We start from the raw sequence: 18207 nt of genomic DNA, 5'->3' as shown, positions 1-18207 counted from the left end.
CCATGTTAGATCAACTATTATACAGTAGAGAACAGTCCTTCTAGACTCCATGTTAGATCAACTATTATACAGTAGAGAACAGTCCTTCTAGACTCCATGTTAGATCAACTATTATACAGTAGAGAACATTCCTTCTAGACTCCATGTTAGATCAACTATTATACAGTAGAGAACAGTCCTTCTAGACTCCATGTTAGATCAACTATTATACAGTAGAGAACATTCCTTCTAGACTCCATGTTAGATCAACTATTATACAGTAGAGAGAACAGTCCTTCTAGACTCCACGTTAGATCAACTATTATACAGTAGAGAACAGTCCTTCTAGACTCCATGTTAGATCAACTATTATACAGTAGAGAACAGTCCTTCTAGACTCCATGTTAGATCAACTATTATACAGTAGAGAACAGTCCTTCTAGACTCCATGTTAGATCAACTATTATACAGTAGAGAACAGTCCTTCTAGACTCCATGTTAGATCAACTATTATACAGTAGAGAACAGTCCTTCTAGACTCCATGTTAGATCAACTATTATACAGTAGAGAACAGTCCTTCTAGACTCCATGTTAGATCAACTATTAGACAGTAGAGAACAGTCCTTCTAGACTCCATGTTAGATCAACTATTATACAGTAGAGAACAGTCCTTCTAGACTCCATGTTAGATCAACTATTATACAGTAGAGAACAGTCCTTCTAGACTCCATGTTAGATCAACTATTATACAGTAGAGAACAGTCCTCATAGACTCCATGTTAGATCAACTAGTAAACAGTAGAGAACAGTCCTTCTAGACTCCATGTTAGATCAACTATTATACAGTAGAGAACAGTCCTTCTAGACTCCATGTTAGATCAACTATTATACAGTAGAGAGAACAGTCCTTCTAGACTCCATGTTAGATCAACTATTATACAGTAGAGAACAGTCCTTCTAGACTCCATGTTAGATCAACTATTATACAGTAGAGAACAGTCCATCTAGACTCCATGTTAGATCAACTATTATACAGTAGAGAACAGTCCTTCTAGACTCCATGTTAGATCAACTATTATACAGTAGAGAGAACAGTCCTTCTAGACTCCATGTTAGATCAACTATTATACAGTAGAGAACAGTCCTTCAAGACTCCATGTTAGATCAATTATTATACAGTAGAGAACAGTCCGTCTAGACTCCATGTTAGATCAACTATTATACAGTAGAGAACAGTCCTTCTAGACTCCATGTTAGATCAACTATTATACAGTAGAGAACAGTCCTTCTAGACTCCATGTTAGATCAACTATTATACAGTAGAGAACAGTCCTTCTAGACTCCATGTTAGATCAACTATTATACAGTAGAGAACAGTCCTTCTAGACTCCATGTTAGATCAACTAATATACAGTAGAGAACAGTCCTTCTAGACTCCATGTTAGATCAACTATTATACAGTAGAGAACAGTCCTTCTAGACTCCATGTTAGATCAACTATTAGACAGTAGAGAACAGTCCTTCTAGACTCCATGTTAGATCAACTATTATACAGTAGAGAACAGTCCTTCTAGACTCCATGTTAGATCAACTATTATACAGTAGAGAACAGTCCTTCTAGACTCCATGTTAGATCAACTATTATACAGTCGAGAACAGTCCTTCTAGACTCCATGTTAGATCAACTATTATACAGTAGAGAACAGTCCTTCTAGACTCCATGTTAGATCAACTATTATACAGTAGAGAACAGTCCTTCTAGACTGCATGTTAGATCAACTATTATATAATATAGTGTGATATTTTCTCTCTGTTTATCCACTCGTATGTTTAGAATAATGCTGTTTTTCTAATATCCAACTTGGTTGGATTTGTGCGAGTAACTGATTGACTGTACATGGGAGGAATCAACACTCTCACTGTATAGGCATTTTCACCGTACACCCAGAACATTGCTCTGGGAACCAAAAGGAGTATCTCAGTTTCAAGGAAAGAAGCCTGGTGTGGTATCAGTCAGTCTCATGCAGGAACCAACCGTGCTAAGATGACTTGTTTTTGTCGCAGAATAAAGAGTCTCAAATCAAATCAAACTTTATTTGTAAAATGCGCCGAATACAACAAGTGTAGACTTTACCGTGAAATGAGGACTTACAAGCCCTTAACAGTGCAGTTCAAGAAGAGTTAAGAAACAATATTTACCATGTAAACTGAACTAAAAAGTAATAAAAATGAAAATGAACATCAGTGAACCTCTACGACTGTGATAATAAAGATTGATTAATTTCCTTTCAATTTAAATCCTTAGTGGTGAATTTCCACGACAACAGAGAGAACAGTTTTTCTGTTATCAATTCATTGTATTGTTATTGCATATGTTTTGTTATTTTATTATAATGTATTATACATTTGCATTGTTATATATTGTGTGTACTTGACAAGGTATATTGATAAGCAGAAAATAGTTTCTCATTGATAGTACTTAGCATAAACTTATTTAGCAGTTCAGAGAGTACAGAGGATGAATCCTATTTCTCACAGATCCATCTGTATTTATAGGAACATTCATAGTCCCACCATTCTCCTGTGTATGATGACCAGGAGTAGAAATATGCACAGTTCTCAGCTCTTCCACCATTAGGCTCTTTACTGTTCCAATACCTGTAGAAGAAACAACACATAGAATCAGACTGTCCACTGAACCAATACCTGTAGGAGAAACAACACATAGAATCAGGCTGTCCACTGTTCCAATACCTGTAGGAGAAACAACACAGAATCAGGCTGTCCACTGTTCCAATACCTGTAGGAGAAACAACACATAGAATCAGGCTGTCCACTGTTCCAATACCTGTAGGAGAAACAACACATAGAATCAGACTGTCCACTGAACCAATACCTGTAGGAGAAACAACACATAGAATCAGGCTGTCCACTGTTACAATACCTGTAGGAGAAACAACACATAGAATCAGACTGTCCACTGTTCCAATACCTGTAGAAGAAACAACACATAGAATCAGACTGTCCACTGTTCCAATACCTGTAGGAGAAACAACACATAGAATCAGACTGTCCACTGTTCCAATACCTGTAGGAGAAACAACACATAGAATCAGGCTGTCCACTGTTCCAATACCTGTAGAAGAAACAACACAGAATCAGGCTGTCCACTGTTCCAATACCTGTAGGAGAAACAACACATAGAATCAGGCTATCCACTGTTCCAATACCTGTAGGAGAAACAACACATAGAATCAGGCTGTCCACTGTTCCAATACCTGTCGGAGAAACAACACATAGAATCAGGCTGTCCAATTTGAACCTCCTACTCCAGACAGTGACATCATAGTGACATATAATTCATTAATGTCTTACGTTGTGGTCAGTGGTGTGTCGTCCACCCATTTCCAGGTCCCCTCAGTAACAGAGTCAGTCAGACCAATCCAGACATAGTTCTTTACTCCACATAACCAATTGACAAAAGTCTGTAGTTGTGGGAGAGAGACAACATTGTTAAAACATAGCCATTACTGCTCGTTCTCTCTCTCTCTCTCTCATTTTCTCTCTACACCACACACACCTGATCGTCTTCGCTGTTGATAACCACCAGGTCTGCTCCTCTATCTCTGCAGTCCTGTCTGCTCTCCTCCCAGGATTTGTACTCAGTAGAGACGTAGTAACAACTGCTACCAAGCTTCTTCCATCCTCGCGGACACACTGTAAGTTGAAAATGTCTTGCTTTAGTCACTTTAATACAACATTGAATTAAGTATCAATCAGACACTCAAGGAAGACACTAACTAATGGACGGTTTGGAAGTCAGTTTTTTTCTCACATATTTCCTTTAATGTAAGTTGAATTTCCGTACATGGCATGTGAACTGATAGCTGAACAGTCATTAGCCAATTTCACTCACCTTTCTGAACTAACGATTGTTTCAGACATTCTGTGTCTTTTTGTAGCTGGTCGCTTTCTTCGGTCAGGGTGTTGTTGCTGGTCTGTAGCTGGTCTCTCTCTTTGGTCAAGGTGTTGTAGCTGGTCTGTAGCTGGTCTTTCTCTTTGGTCAGGTTGTTGTAGCTGGTCTGTAGCTGGTCTTTCTCTTTGGTCAGGGTGTTAGAACTGGTCTGCAGCTGGTCTCTTTCTGCAGACAGGGTGTTGTTGCTGGTCTGTAGCTGGTCTCTCTCTTTGATCAGGGTGTTGTAACTGGTCTGTAGCTGGTCTCTCTCTTTGGTCAAGGTGTTAGAACTGGTCTGTAGCTGGTCTCTCTCTTTGGTCAAGGTGTTGTAGCTGGTCTGTAGCTGGTCTCTCTCTTTGGTCAAGGTGTTGTAGCTGGTCTGTAGCTGGTCTTTCTCTTTGGTCAGGTTGATGTAGCTGGTCTGTAGCTGGTCTCTCTCTTTGGTCAGGGTGTTGTAGCTGGTCTGTAGCTGCTCTCTCTCTTTGATCAGGGTGTTGTAACTGGTCTGCAGCTGGTCTCTTTCTGCAGTCAGGGTGTTGTTACTGGTCTGTAGCTGGTCTCTCTCTTTGGTCAGGGTGTTGTAGTTGGTCTGTAACTGGTCTCTCTCTTCGGTCAGGGTGTTGTAACTGGTCTGCAGCTGGTCTCTTTCTGCAGTCAGGGTGTTGTTACTGGTCTGTAGCTGGTCTCTCTCTTTGGTCAGGGTGTTAGAACTGGTCTGTAACTGGTCTCTCTCTTTAGTCATGGTGTTGTTGCTGGTCTGTATCTGGTCTCTCTCTTTGGTCAGGGTGTTAGAACTGGTCTGTAGCTGGTCTCTCTCTTTGGTCAAGGTGTTGTAGCTGGTCTGTAGCTGGTCTTTCTCTTTGGTCAGGTTGTTGTAGCTGGTCTGTAGCTGGTCTTTCTCTTTGGTCAAGGTGTTGTATCTGGTCTGTAGCTGGTCTCTCTCTTTGGCCAGGGTGTTGTAACTGGTCTGTAGCTGGTCTCTCTCTTTGGTCAGGGTGTTGTAACTGGTCTGTAGCTGGTCTCTCTTTTTGGTCAGTGTGTTGGAACTGGTCTGTAGCTGGTCTTTCTCTTTGGTCAGGTTGTTGTAGCTGGTCTGTAGCTGGTCTTTCTCTTTGGTCAAGGTGTTGTATCTGGTCTGTAGCTGGTCTCTCTCTTTGGCCAGGGTGTTGTAACTGGTCTGTAGCTGGTCTCTCTCTTTGGTCAGGGTGTTGTAACTGGTCTGTAGCTGGTCTCTCTCTTTGGTCAGGGTGTCGGAACTGGTCAATTGGTTTCTCTCTGTGAAATAATACAATCAACAACCAAGATAAAAGTGGAAAAGTTAATCAGACATGACCCGGATTGAGGTCAATTTCAATTCCAGTCAATTCAGGAAGTACACTGTAATTATTTTAAATTAGAAACATGTGGAATTGGAATTTGGTGTATTTTCTTAATTATATTGAATAGAATTTAAATGGAATTTAACCCTGGTCATTACACCACTGATGATGAAGAATGTTTGAGTGAGAACATATAAAACTCACGGTAGAGTAACAGGCCTATGATCCAAGCCAGCAGGAGAACACACAGCAGCCCCAGACACACTGCAGCAGTTGGGAAATGTCTCTTCCACCTCCAAAGATACACTGAAGCACATATTATTATCATAAGAACTTGATCAGTGTATATACACATGTTTTTCTTTCCAGTTGCTCTTTGAATCACTGAGGGAAATACACCAAAACTGAGTTCCAGCACCTCACATATTCTACTGCTTGAGTTCCAGAACCTCTAACAGAATATTGGCTTAAACATATTGCTGAGTTCAGGCACCCAAAATGACTGGCGAATTTCAATCACAATCAAATTCCATTTGTTAATTGCTTCATTAAAACAACAGGTGTATGCTAATAGTGAAATGCTGACCTATGGGTCATTTTCCAACAATACAGAGAGAAATAAATATAAATACTGACAAGGGTTAAATAACGAATAACATTAACAAGTAAAAATAACATGGGCTATATACAGGAAGTACCAGGTAATAACATGTCTATATACAGGGAGTATCAATATAGTGTCGATGTGCAGGGGTACAAGGTAACCAGAAAATGAATGTTTTTAGAAATGTTTATAAATTAATAAAAAAATGAAAAGCTGGAGTATTGTGGGTCAATAACTATTGAAGACAGTATCCCGGAGAGGGTCTCATGGGGGATACAGCAAGACCCGGAGCCCAGAAGACAGTATCCCGGAGAGGGTCGCATGGGGGATACAGCAAGACCCGGAGCCCAGAAGACGGGATCCCGGAGAGGGTCTCATGGGGGATACAGCAAGACCCGGAGCCCAGAAGACAGTATCCCGGAGAGGGTCTCATGGGGGATACAGCAAGGCCCGGAGCCCAGAAGACGGGATCCCGGAGAGGGTCTCATGGGGGATACAGCAAGGCCCGGAGCCCAGAAGACGGGATCCCGGACAGGGTCTCATGGGGGATACAGCAAGGCCCGGGGCCCAGAAGACGGGATCCCGGAGAGGGTCTCATGGGGGATACAGCAAGGCCCGGAGCCCAGAAGACGGAATCCCGGAGAGGGTCTCATGGGGGATACAGCAAGGCCCGGAGCCCAGAAGACGGAATCCCGGAGAGGGTCTCATGGGGGATACAGCAAGGCCCGGGGCCCAGAAGACGGGATCCCGGAGAGGGTCTCATGGGGGATACAGCAAGGCCCGGAGCCCAGAAGACGGGATCCAGGAGAGGGACTCATGGGGGAGACCTATTCTTTTCTTTTGAACTATTATTTTAACTTCTTATGGCTGCAAGGGGCAGTATTGAGTAGCCTGATAAAATGTGTCCATTTCAAACGGCCTCGTACTCAATTCTTGCTCGTACAATATGCATATTATTATTACTATTGGATAGAAAACACTCTCTAGTTTCTAAAACCGTTTGAATTATTTCTCTGAGTGAAACAGAACTCATTCTGCAGCACTTTTCCTGACCCGGAAGTTCAAAGTCTGAAATCGATGCTCTCTTCCTCTTCCTGCCTATAAATGGGCACAAGAGCTATTAGTATACATGTACGTCATACACCTTCCTCTGGGTGTCAAGAAGGCTGTGAGAGAAGAAATGAGGTGATTATCTCGATCTGGGATGGAATAAATCCTCTTGGAATGACGTGTACCCCATTTCCGGTACTCTGAAGAACGCCATTTGGACAGTGGGGTTGCCTTTTGTTTTGCTGACGTTATAGGCGACTATTATTTCCGGCTTTGATTTTATTTGATACATGTCACCATATCATCGTAAAGTATGTTTTTTCAATATAGTTTCATCAGATTATTGAAATTTTTTCGGGAGTTTTGCCGTGTTCCGTTCTCTTCCGTTTGTTTACATGGAGAGATCCGTGCAACCCGGCTAGCGCGCTTGCTAAATGGAGAGAGAAAGTTGCCATTCTGAATCCAAACAACGACTCATCTGGACAAAGGACACCTTGTTCAACATTCTGATGAAAGATCAGCAAAAGTAAGACCCAATTTATGATGTTATTTCATATATCTGTCGTAGTCGCCGGCGCCCAAGTGTTTCTGGCTATTGTGCTAAGCTAATATAACGCTACATTTTGTTTTCGCTGTAAAACACTTAATAAATCGGAAATATTGTCTGGCATCACAAGATGCCTGTCTTTCATTTGCTGTACACTATGTATTTTTCAGAAATGTTTTATTTTGAGTAATTAGTTATTTGACGTTGGTGTCTGTAAATATTATGGCTGCTTTCGGTGCAATTTCTGAATGTAGCTGCAATGTAAACTATGATTTATACCTGAAATATGCACATTTTTTGAAAAAAACATATGCTATACAATAAATATGTTATCAGACTGTCATCTGATGAGGTTGTTTCTTGGTTAGTGGCTATTTATATCTTTATTTGGCCGAATTCGTGATAGCTACTGATGGAGTCAAAAACTGATGGAGTAATAAAAGTGGAGTCTTTTGCTAACGTGGTTAGCTAATAGATTTACATATTTTGTCTTCCCTGTAAATCATTTTAAAAATCGGACATGTTGGCTGGATTCACGAGATGTGTACCTTTCATATGCTGTATTGGACTTGTTAATGTGTGAAAGTTAAATATTTAAAAAATATATATTTTGAATTTCGCGCCCTGCACTTGAAGTGGCTGTTGTCATAAGTGTACCGACGTCGGGCTTGCACGCCAAACAGGTTAATAAACACCTTTGAAACTGAGCTAATCCTACTCTGTCTGATCTGTGTAAACATTTTGACCCACCACCCTGGTCTGCCACAACGTGTTTGCGCAGTAGCGAACCTATAGGCATTCAGTATGTGACAGGTTCGTGATTCTGAAAGGACAGCAACCGTAATTCCAGCCCATTCATGTAGAAGAGGGCACTTTTAATAAAACAAAAAGGGCCAGTAGTGTAGTGGAGGGTATACGCAGGTTTTTCAGTGGGCATTGTTTATACTCACGTATTAATCCCTACTGATGTGTATCAAAGAAGCGTAGTGGAGGTATATGACTTATCAATTATGCAGTACAATAGAGGAATCGTACACAAAGTAGCAAAGCAAAGCACGTGAAATATATTCACGTACGCGCCGCACACACAGCCTAGTTTCAGTGGAATATCCTCTGCAAGCAGCCAGAGCGCACAGCTTTCAATGGCCGATTACGACGGAGGGAGAGAAAATTCGATTTCGCTCGCACGTCCAGGGATTCCACCTTGACTTAGAGTCATCCCGGAAGTCCCCGACGGTCCTGTTGCAGAGAGAACAGGAGCTTCCCTTCCCCCAAAAGTCTCAGAAGACGGCCAAGTCACCGCTTCCCGAGCTTATGCAACTAGGCAGAACTGGGCTGTCGCCAGCAGAATGGCAATACAGGATCAACACGAAGAGTTGTCTGTATTGCAGGACTCTTGGTCATTTTGTGTCCTCTTGTCCTTTAAAAGACCAGGCTCACCGGTAGGAGCGAGTACTCTGGTGGGTCATATGGAGAACAGGTCTGCTTCCCTTGCTCGCACCTCTAATCATGCCATTCTGCTGTTGGGAAACCAGTCTAAATCTCTTCGGTTCCTCGTTGACTCTGGGGCCGACGAAAGCTTTTTTGGACGCTTCGCTGGCTTCCGAGATGAACATCCCCACTCAGCCTCTCTCCACTCCCATGGATGTTAGAGTGCTGGACGGGCGCTCTATAGGCCGGGTCACTCATAATACCACTCCCAAGGATGTTAGAGCGCTGGACGGACGCTCTATAGGCCGGGTCACTCATAATACCACTCCCAAGGATGTTAGAGCGCTGGACGGACGCTCTATAGGCCGGGTCACTCATAATACCACTCCCAAGGATGTTAGAGCGCTGGACGGACGCTCTATAGGCCGGGTCACTCATAATACCACTCCCAAGGATGTTAGAGCTCTGGACGGGCGCTCTATAGGCCGGGTCACTCATAATACCACTCCCATGGATGTTAGAGCTCTGGACGGACGCTCTATAGGCCGGGTCACTCATAATACCACTCCCAAGGATGTTAGAGCGCTGGACGGACGCTCTATAGACCGGGTCACTCATAATACCACTCCCATGGATGTTAGAGCTCTGGACGGACGCTCTATAGGCCGGGTCACTCATAATACCACTCCCATCAACCTACGGGTGTCAGGGAATCACAGCGAGACTATTCAATTTCTCTTCATCAAATCTCCTCAGATTCCCGTGGTTTTGGGATTTTCCTGGCTCCAGCGACACAATCCCCTCATCAACTGGTCTACTGTTGCCATCATGGCCTGGAGCCCGTTCTACCACGCCCATTGTCTGAAGTCAGCGTAACCTGCCCTGGGATGTCTTTCTGGGGGCTCGGAAGGTGCCCCGGAACTCTCTGCCATCCCCACGGAGTACCAGGACCTCCGGGAGGTGTTCAGCATGGCCCGGGCCATTTCGCTTCCGCCGCACCGACCCTATGACTGCGGGATTGACCTTCTCCCTAGCACCACGCCGCCCTAGGGACGTCTGTACTCTCTGTCAGGACCGGAGACTAAGGCTATGGAGACCCACATTGGGGACTCCCTAGCTGCAGAAATGATCCGTCCCTCTTCCTCTCCCACCGGTGCAGGGTTATTCTTCGTGGAGAAAACGGACAAGACCCTGCGCCTGGGCGTTGAGTAACGGGGACTCAATGGCATTACTTTTAAGAACCGTTACCTGCTACCACTCATTTCCTCTGCCTTCGAGCCACTCCAGGGAGCCACTGTGTTTTCGAAGTTGGATATACGGGATGCTTACCACCTGGTGCGGATACGAGAAGGAGAAGAGTGGAAGACCGCCTTCAACACGGCCAGCAGCCACTACGAGTATCTGGTCATGCCTTTTGGGCCTCACCAACGCCCCTGCTGTGTTCCAGGCTCTGGTAAATGATGTTCTCCACAACATGTTGAACCAGTTCGTCTTCGTCTACATTGATGACATCCTCGTCTTCTCCCGCTCCCCCCAAGAACACGTGCTCCACGTCCGGCGGGTTCTTCAACGCCTTCTGGAGAATCAGCTGTTTGTGAAGGCAGAGAAGTGCAAGTTCCATCTCTCCACCATCGCCTTTCTGAGCTACATCATCTCTGCTGGGAGAGTCCAGATGGACCAGAAGGTGAGAGCGGTGGTGGATTGGTCTCAGACTACATCCAGGGTGTAGCTACAACATTTCCTGGGGTTTGCGAACTTTTATCGACGCTTTATCCAGGGTTACAGCACCCTGGTTTCCTGTCTGCACTCACCTCTACCAAGGTTACGTTCACGAGGTCCGCTGCCGCTGACCAGGCGTTCCGGGACCTCAAACACCACTTCACCACTGCGCCTTCATCTCCCACCACCTCAACGCCACGAAGAGAACTACGCTGTGGGGAATTGGGCGCTTCTCACGGTGAAGATGGCGTTGGAGGAATGGAGGCACTGGCTGGAAGGGGCGGAACATCCGTTCATTGTGTGGACTGACCACAAAAACCTGGAGTATCTCCGCACCGCCAAGCGCCTCAACTCCAGGCAAGCAAAACGGGCCCTGTTGTTTACCCTGTTCAACTTTGCCCTCTCTCACCGGCCAGGGTCCAAGAACTTCAAGCCTGATGCCTTGTTTCGCCGCTATAGCCACAGTTTCCACCCCGGAAACCACCCCTCGAGACCATCCTTCCCATCTCATGCCTGGCGACTGCACTCAGCTGGGGTATAAGGAAACAGGTCCTGGAGGCACAGCGGTCCCAGCCGAACCCTGGGGGGGCCCAGATAACCGAATATTTGTGCCAGACGCTGTCCACTCCGGTCCTGGAGTGGCTTGCCTCCCAGGCTTGCCTGCCACCTGGGCTCCCGTCGGACCCTGGCCTTCGCACGACAACGCTTTGGTGGTTCCGGATGTCGCCGCATTTTTCACTGGCTGCACAGTCTGTGAGCAGAACAAGACTCCTTGGCAAGCTCCGGCTGTTCTACTTCAACCACTGCCTGTCCCTCACTGTTCCTGGTCCCACATATCCCTGGATTTTGTCACATGTCTCCACCCTGTCTGAGGGCAACACTGCAATCCTGACTGTGGTCGACCGGTTTTCCAGAGCCGCCCACTTCATTCCTCTCCCCAAACTACCCTCTGCCAAAGAGACGGCCCAGCTGATGGTGCAGCACGTGTTCCAGATCCATGGACTGCCCGTGGACATAGTCTCCGACCGGGGTCCTCAGTTCCGTCCCGATTCTGGATGGCGTTCTGCACCCTCATTGGGTCATCGGCCAGCCTATCCTCTAGTTTCCACCCACAGTCCAACAGCAAGTCGGAGCGAGCCAACCAGGACCTCGAGACTACTCTGCACTGCCTGGTCTCTGCCAACCCCACCACCTGGAGCCAGCAGCTTGTGTGGGTAGAATATTCCTGCAACACCCTTCTCTGCTCTGCCTGTCGCCATTTGAGTGTTCCCTGGGGTATCAATCCCCACTCTTCCCCGAGCGGGAAGAAGAGGTCGGCATATCTTCTGCCCAGATGTTTGTCCGCCGCTGTCATCGTACCTGGAGGAGAGCCAGGTCAGCCCTCCTTAAGACCACCTCCAGGTATCAACAACAAGGGGATTGTCATCGGACCCCGGCTCCCCGGTATCGTCTCGGGCAAAAGGTATGGCTGTCCACCCGGGATCTGCCCCTCCGGGTGGAATCCCACAAACTCTCTCCCCGGTTTATCGGCCCGTTCCCCATCTCCAAACTGAGCCTGCCTGCCATCCTGTACCTTTTCCCCACCTATCTGGATTACTGACCCCTGCCTGCCCTTGACCTGTCTTTTGCCTGCCCCTGTTAGATTAATAAACTGTTACTTCGACATTGTCTGCATCTGGGTCTTACCTTAAAACATGATAACTATTCTGAATGTAAAAAAATGTATACAGTTGAAGTCGGAAGTTTACATACACCTTAGCCAAATATATTTAAACTCAGTTTTTCACAATTCCTGACATTTAATCCTAGTAAAAAAATCCCTGTCTTAGATCAGTTAGGATAATCAAATTATTTTAAGAATTTGAAATGTCAGAATAATAGTAGAGAGAATGATTTATTTCAGCTTTAATTTTTTTCATCACATTCCCTGTGAGTCAGAAGTTTACAAACACTCAATTCGTATTTGGAAGTATTGCCTTTAAAATGTTTAACTTGGGTCAAACGTTTCGGGTAGCCTTCCGCAAGCTTCCCACAATAAGTAGGGTGAATTTTTGGCCCATTCCTAATGACAGAGCTGGTGTAACTGAGTCAGTTTTGTAGGCCTCCTTGCTCGCACATGCTTTTTCAGTCTACCCACAAATTTTCTACAGGATTGAGGTCAGGTCCTTGTGATGGCCACTCCAACACCTTGACTTTGTTGTCCTTAAGCCATTTTGGCACAACTTTGGAAGTATGCTTGGGGTCATTGTCCATTTGGAAGACCCATTTGCGACCAAACTTTAACTTCCTGACTGATGTCTTGAGATGTTGCTTCAATATATCCACATAATTTTCCTGCCTCATGATGCCATCTATTTTGTGAAGTGCACCAGTCCCTGCTGCAGCACAGCACCCCCACAACATGATGCTGCCACCCCCGTGCTTCACAGTTGGGATGGTGTTCTTCGGCTTGGAAGCCTCCCCCTTTTTCCTCCAAACATAACGATGGTCATTATGGCCTTACAATTCTATTTTTGTTTCATCAGACCAGAGGACATTTGTCCAAAAAGTACGATCTTTCCATGTGCAGCTGCATACCGTAGTCTGGCTTTTTCATGGTGGTTTTGGAGCAGTGGCTTCTTCTTTGCTGAGCGGCCTTTCAGGTTATGTTGATATAGGACTCGTTTTACTGTGGATATAGATACTTTTGTACCTATTTCCTCCAGCATCTTCACAAGGTCCTTTGCTGTTGTTCTGGGATTGATTTGCACTTTTCGCACCAAAGTACGTCCATCTCTAGGAGACAGAATGCGTCTCCTTCCTGAGCGGTATGACGGCTACATGGTCCCATGGTGTTTATACTTGCGTACTATTGTACGTACAGATGAACGTGGTACCTTCAGGCATTTGGAAATTGCTCCCATGGATGAACTAGACTTTTCTGAGGTCTTGGTTGATTTCTTTTGATTTTCCCATGATGTCAAGCAAAAAGGCACTGAGTTTGAAGGTAGGCCTTGAAATACATCCACAGGTACACCTCCAATTGACTCAAATGATGTCAATTAGCCTATCAGAAGCTTCTAAAGCCATGACATCATTTTCTGGAATTTTCCAAGCTGTTTAAAGGCACAGTCAACTTAGTGTATGTAATCTTCTGACCCACTGGAATTGTGATACAGTGAATTATAAGTGAAATAATCTGTCTGTAAACAATTGTTGGAAAAATTACTTGTGTCATGCACAAAGTAGATATCCTAAACGACTTACATAATGGAATTGATTGTGGTTGAAAAACGAGTTTTAATGACTCCAACCTAGGTGTATGTAAACTTCCGACTTCAACTCTATGTTGTTCTGAAATATGAACACAGAAATACATCAATTCTTATTATGGTGGTGATTTGACAAAATTACGATGATGCTCTTGAATTGGACTTGCATTTTTCTGGTCTTGATCTTGGCTCGGTCTCACCCCCCCCTCCCGGTCTCGGTCTTGAGTCGGTCTCGCCCCCCCTCCCGGTCTCGGTCTTGACTCGGCCTTGTCTCCCCCCCACTCCCTCCCGGTCTCGGTCTTGACTCGGTCTCGCCCCCCCTTCCCGGTCTCGGTCTTGACTCGGTCTCGCCCTCCCCCCCTTCCCGGTCTCGGTCTTGACTCTGTCTCGCCCCTCCCCCCCCCTGGTCTCGGTCTTGACTCGGTCCCGCCCCTCCCCCCCTCCCGGTCTCGGTCTTGACTCTGTCTCGCCCCTCCCCCCCCTGGTCTCGGTCTTGACTCGGTCCCGCCCCTCCCCCCCTCCCGGTCTCGGTCTTGACTCTGTCTCGCCCCTCCCCCCCTCCTGGTCTCAGTCTTGACTCGGTCCCCCCCCTTCCCGGTCTCGGTCTCGCCCCCCCCCCCCCCCCCCCCCTTCCCGGTCTCGGTCTTGACTCTGTCTCGCCCCTCCCCCCCTCCTGGTCTCGGTCTTGACTCGGTCCCGCCCCTCGCCCCCTCCCGGTCTCGGTCTTGACTCTGTCTCGCCCCTCCCCCCCTCCTGGTCTCGGTCTTGACTCGGTCCCCCCCCTTCCCGGTCTCGGTCTTGACTCGGTCTCGCCCCCCTCCCCCCCTTCCCGGTCTCGGTCTTGACTCGGTCTCGCCCCCCCCCCCCCTTCCCGGTCTCGGTCTTCACTCGGTCTCGCCCCCCCCTTCCCGGTCTCGGTCTTCACTCGGTCTCGCCCCCCCCCTTCCCGGTCTCGGTCTTCACTCGGTCTCGCCCCCCCCTTCCCGGTCTCGGTCTTGACTCGGTCTCGCCCCTCCCCCCCTCCTGGTCTCGGTCTTGACTCGGTCTCGCTCACCCCCCCTCCCGGTCTCGACTCGGTCTCGCCCCCCCCCCCCCCTTTCCGGTCTCGGTCTTGACTCGGTCTCGCCCCTCCCCCCCTCCTGGTCTCGGGCTTGTTACTGTCTCGCTCACCCCCCTCACAGTCTCGGTCTTGACTCTGTCTCGCTCACCCCCCTCCCGGTCTCGACTCGGTCTCGCCCCCCCCCTCCTGGTCTCGGTCTTGACTCGGTCTCGCCCCTCCCCCCCCCCCCCCCCCTCCTGGTCTCAGTCTTGACTCTGTCTCGCTCACCCCCCTCCCGGTCTCGGTCTTGACTCTGTCTCGCCCCCCCCCCCCCCCCCCCCACCCAGTCTCAGTCTTGGTTCAGTCTCGGTCTCGACTCGGTCTCGCCCCCCCCCCCCCTCTCCCCAGTCTCAGTCTCGGTCTCGCCCCCCCCCCCCCACCCAGTCTCAGTCTTGGCTCGGTCTCGGTCTCGCTTTAAGTGGTCTCGAACACAACACTGATGAATACTTTCTGAAAGGAAACACTGTGTGTGTTGGGGTGTCAGTGTAAGTATGTGTGTGTGTGTGTTTGTAGAGTCCAGTGTGTGTGTGTGTGTGTGTGTGTGTGTGTGTGTGTGTGTGTGTGTGTGTGTGTGTGTGTGTGTGTGTGTGTGTGTGTGTGTTTGTAGAGTCCAGTGTGTGTGTGTGTGTTTGTAGAGTCCAGTGTGTGTGTGTGTGTGTGTGTGTGTGTGTGTGTGTGTGTGTGTGTGTGTGTGTGTGTGTGTGTGTGTGTGTGTGTGTGTGTGTGTGTGTGTGTGTGTGTGTGTGTGTGTGGTAGAGTCCAGTGTGTGTGTGTGTGTGTGTGTGTGTGTGTGTGTGTGTGTGTGTGTGTGTGTGTGTGTGTGTGTGTGTGTGTGTGTGTGTGTGTGTGTGTGTGTGTGTGTGTTGGTAGAGTCCAGTGTGTGTGTGTGTGTGTGTGTGTGTGTGTGTGTGTGTGTGTGTGTGTGTGTTTGTGTGTGTGTGTGTGTGTGTGTGTGTGTGTGTGTGTGTGTGTGTGTGTGTGTGTGTGTGTGTGTGTGTGTGTGTGTGTGTGTGTGTGTGTGTGCGTGCCTGTGTGTGTGCGTGCCTGTGTGTGTGTGTGTGTGTGTGTGTGTGTGTGTGTTGGGGTGTAAGTGTGTGTCAGCGTCAAGCATTATAAGGATAAACTGTTACCTGCATGTTGATCACCAGCTACATCCTTCTTGCGGGGCACGATGGGTCTTTTGTTGTTGTAAATATGATCATCAATGTCAGTGGTCTTTATTTCATTAGGTTCTTCGTCTTCAAATCCATTTGTGTATTCATATATTCCCTTTGACATCTTTATACGCTTATGGTCAAATGCAGTAACAGCAGTAACTTCTACTGTTGTAACTTCTGCTGTTGTAGCTTCTTCTCTTGTAAATTCTTCTCTTGTATCTTCTACTGTTGTAACTTCTACTGTTGTATCTTCTGCTGTTGTAACTTCTACTGTTGTAACTTCTGCTGTTGTAGCTTCTAATGCTGTAACTTCTACTGTTGTAACGTCTGCTGTTGTAACTTCTACTGTTGTATCTTCTACTGTTGTAACTTCTACTGTTGTAATGTCTGCTGTTGTCTCAGTTGTAGGTTTGTGTCTGTTCGCTGCACAGCTGGAGTCTCTGTGTGACTCAGTCTAATGTCAGAGACAGTTTTAACTGTCAACCTCATTAAAGGGGAAACTGTCTAACCAATAGTACGACACTAACCACCACCATGTGACTCCAGACTTGTTTCTCACAGTGTAGATTCGTTTGTATATTTAGATTAGATTGGTTTAGTTAACCACAGTGTAGATTAGTTTGTAAAATCCACATCTACATTTAACAAGAGGGACCACTCCACATCTATATTTAACAAGAGGGACCACATCTACATTTAACAAGAAGGACCACATCTACATTTAACAAGAGAGACCAAAATATCTTTGATATTGGTTGTATTAAAGGGAACAGAGGGTTCTGTCCTGAAAGATCTTTGATATTGGTTGTATTAAAGGGAACAGGGGGTTCTGTCCTTAAAGATCTTTGATATTGGTTGTATTAAAGGGAACAGGGGGTTCTGTCCTTAAAGATCTTTGATATTGGTTGTATTAAAGGGAACAGGGGGTTCTGTCCTGAAAGATCTTTGATATTGGTTCTATTAAAGGGAACAGGGGGTTCTGTCCTGAAAGATCTTTGATATTGGTTGTATTAAAGGGAACAGGGGGTTCTGTCCTGAAAGATCTTTGATATTGGTTGTATTAAAGGGAACAGGGGGTTCTGTCCTGAAAGATCTTTGATATTGGTTGTATTAAAGGGAACAGGGGGTTCTGTCCTGAAAGATCTTTGATATTGGTTGTATTAAAGGGAACAGGGGGTTCTGTCCTGAAAGATCTTTGATATTGGTTCTATTAAAGGGAACAGGGGGTTCTGTCCTGAAAGATCTTTGATATTGGTTGTATTAAAGGGAACAGGGGGTTCTGTCCTGAAAGATCTTTGATATTGGTTCTATTAAAGGGAACAGAGGCTTCTGTCCACGGGTCATTTAAAAGACAATAGGTCTTTTCCATTTCCTCAGTCTGTTACTTTCAGGTCATCAGTTGGGACCAGTTTAGGTCCTATGTTCTCTAAAAGTGCTGATTCTGTGTGTGTGTGTGTGTGTGTGTGTGTGTGTGTGTGTGTGTGTGTGTGTGTGTGTGTGTGTGTGTGTGTGTGTGTGTGTGTGTGTGTGTGTGTGTGTGTGTGTGTGTGTGTGTGTGTGTGCGTGTGTGTGTGCGTGTGCGTGTGCGTGTGCGTGTGCGTGTGCGTGTGCGTGTGCGCGTGCGCGTGTGCGCGTGCGCGCGTGCGCGTGCGCGTGTGTGTGTGTGTGACTATAAATTATTAGCATTTCCAGAGAATGAGGAAGTCACACACACACTCGGAGCAGCACAGTTTCTACACAGTCAGCACAAACATTCATCGGATGGCACCGATTCAAACCCACTGAATTCAAGCCTTGTTGGAACACACACACACACACATACACACACGGCAGGGCAACACACACACAAACACACGGCAGGGCAACACACACACACAAACACACACACACACGGTAGGGCAACACACACACAAACACGGCAGGGCAACACACACACAAACACACGCTGCAGGGCAACACAATGGTGTAAAGTACTTCAGTAAAAATACTGAGAATGCTCAAGCAGGACAGAATTATGGCACCTTTCAATCCCTCCCTCCCTCTCTCTCTCCCTCCATCCTCCCTCCCTCCCTCCATCCCCCCACCTTTCAATCCC

General features: G+C 46.7%; 1 protein-coding gene across 1 annotated transcript; it reads right to left on the bottom strand.

Annotated features, from left to right (window-relative positions):
• Positions 1-2055: 2055 nt before the first annotated feature.
• On the bottom strand, positions 2056-16533 carry LOC139579560 (CD209 antigen-like). The gene is made up of 7 exons (XM_071408308.1): positions 16429-16533; positions 16086-16274; positions 5459-5560; positions 3897-5210; positions 3561-3697; positions 3356-3465; positions 2056-2638 (listed from the first exon to the last, which is right to left on the bottom strand). Exons 2-7 carry the CDS (start codon positions 16231-16233, stop codon positions 2506-2508), a joined length of 1944 nt encoding a protein of 647 aa, XP_071264409.1. The 5' UTR covers positions 16234-16274; positions 16429-16533; the 3' UTR covers positions 2056-2505.
• Positions 16534-18207: the final 1674 nt, after the last annotated feature.

This window comes from Salvelinus alpinus, chromosome 6 (assembly GCF_045679555.1).
Source record: "Salvelinus alpinus chromosome 6, SLU_Salpinus.1, whole genome shotgun sequence".
Taxonomy (NCBI): Eukaryota; Metazoa; Chordata; class Actinopteri; order Salmoniformes; family Salmonidae; genus Salvelinus; species Salvelinus alpinus.
This window is presented reverse-complemented; position numbering and strand designations above follow the sequence as displayed.

Excerpts from the sequence above, each read along its gene's own strand:
- LOC139579560 (XM_071408308.1), bottom strand. The coding sequence starts at position 16,233 with ATGTCAAAGGGAATATATGAATACACAAATGGATTTGAAGACGAAGAA. Across the intron at positions 5,561-16,085 it reads AGCTGGTGATCAACATGCAG|TGTATCTTTGGAGGTGGAAG; the intron begins GTAACAGTTTAT and ends TATGTGCTTCAG. Across the intron at positions 2,639-3,355 it reads GACACACCACTGACCACAAC|GTATTGGAACAGTAAAGAGC; the intron begins GTAAGACATTAA and ends TTTCTTCTACAG.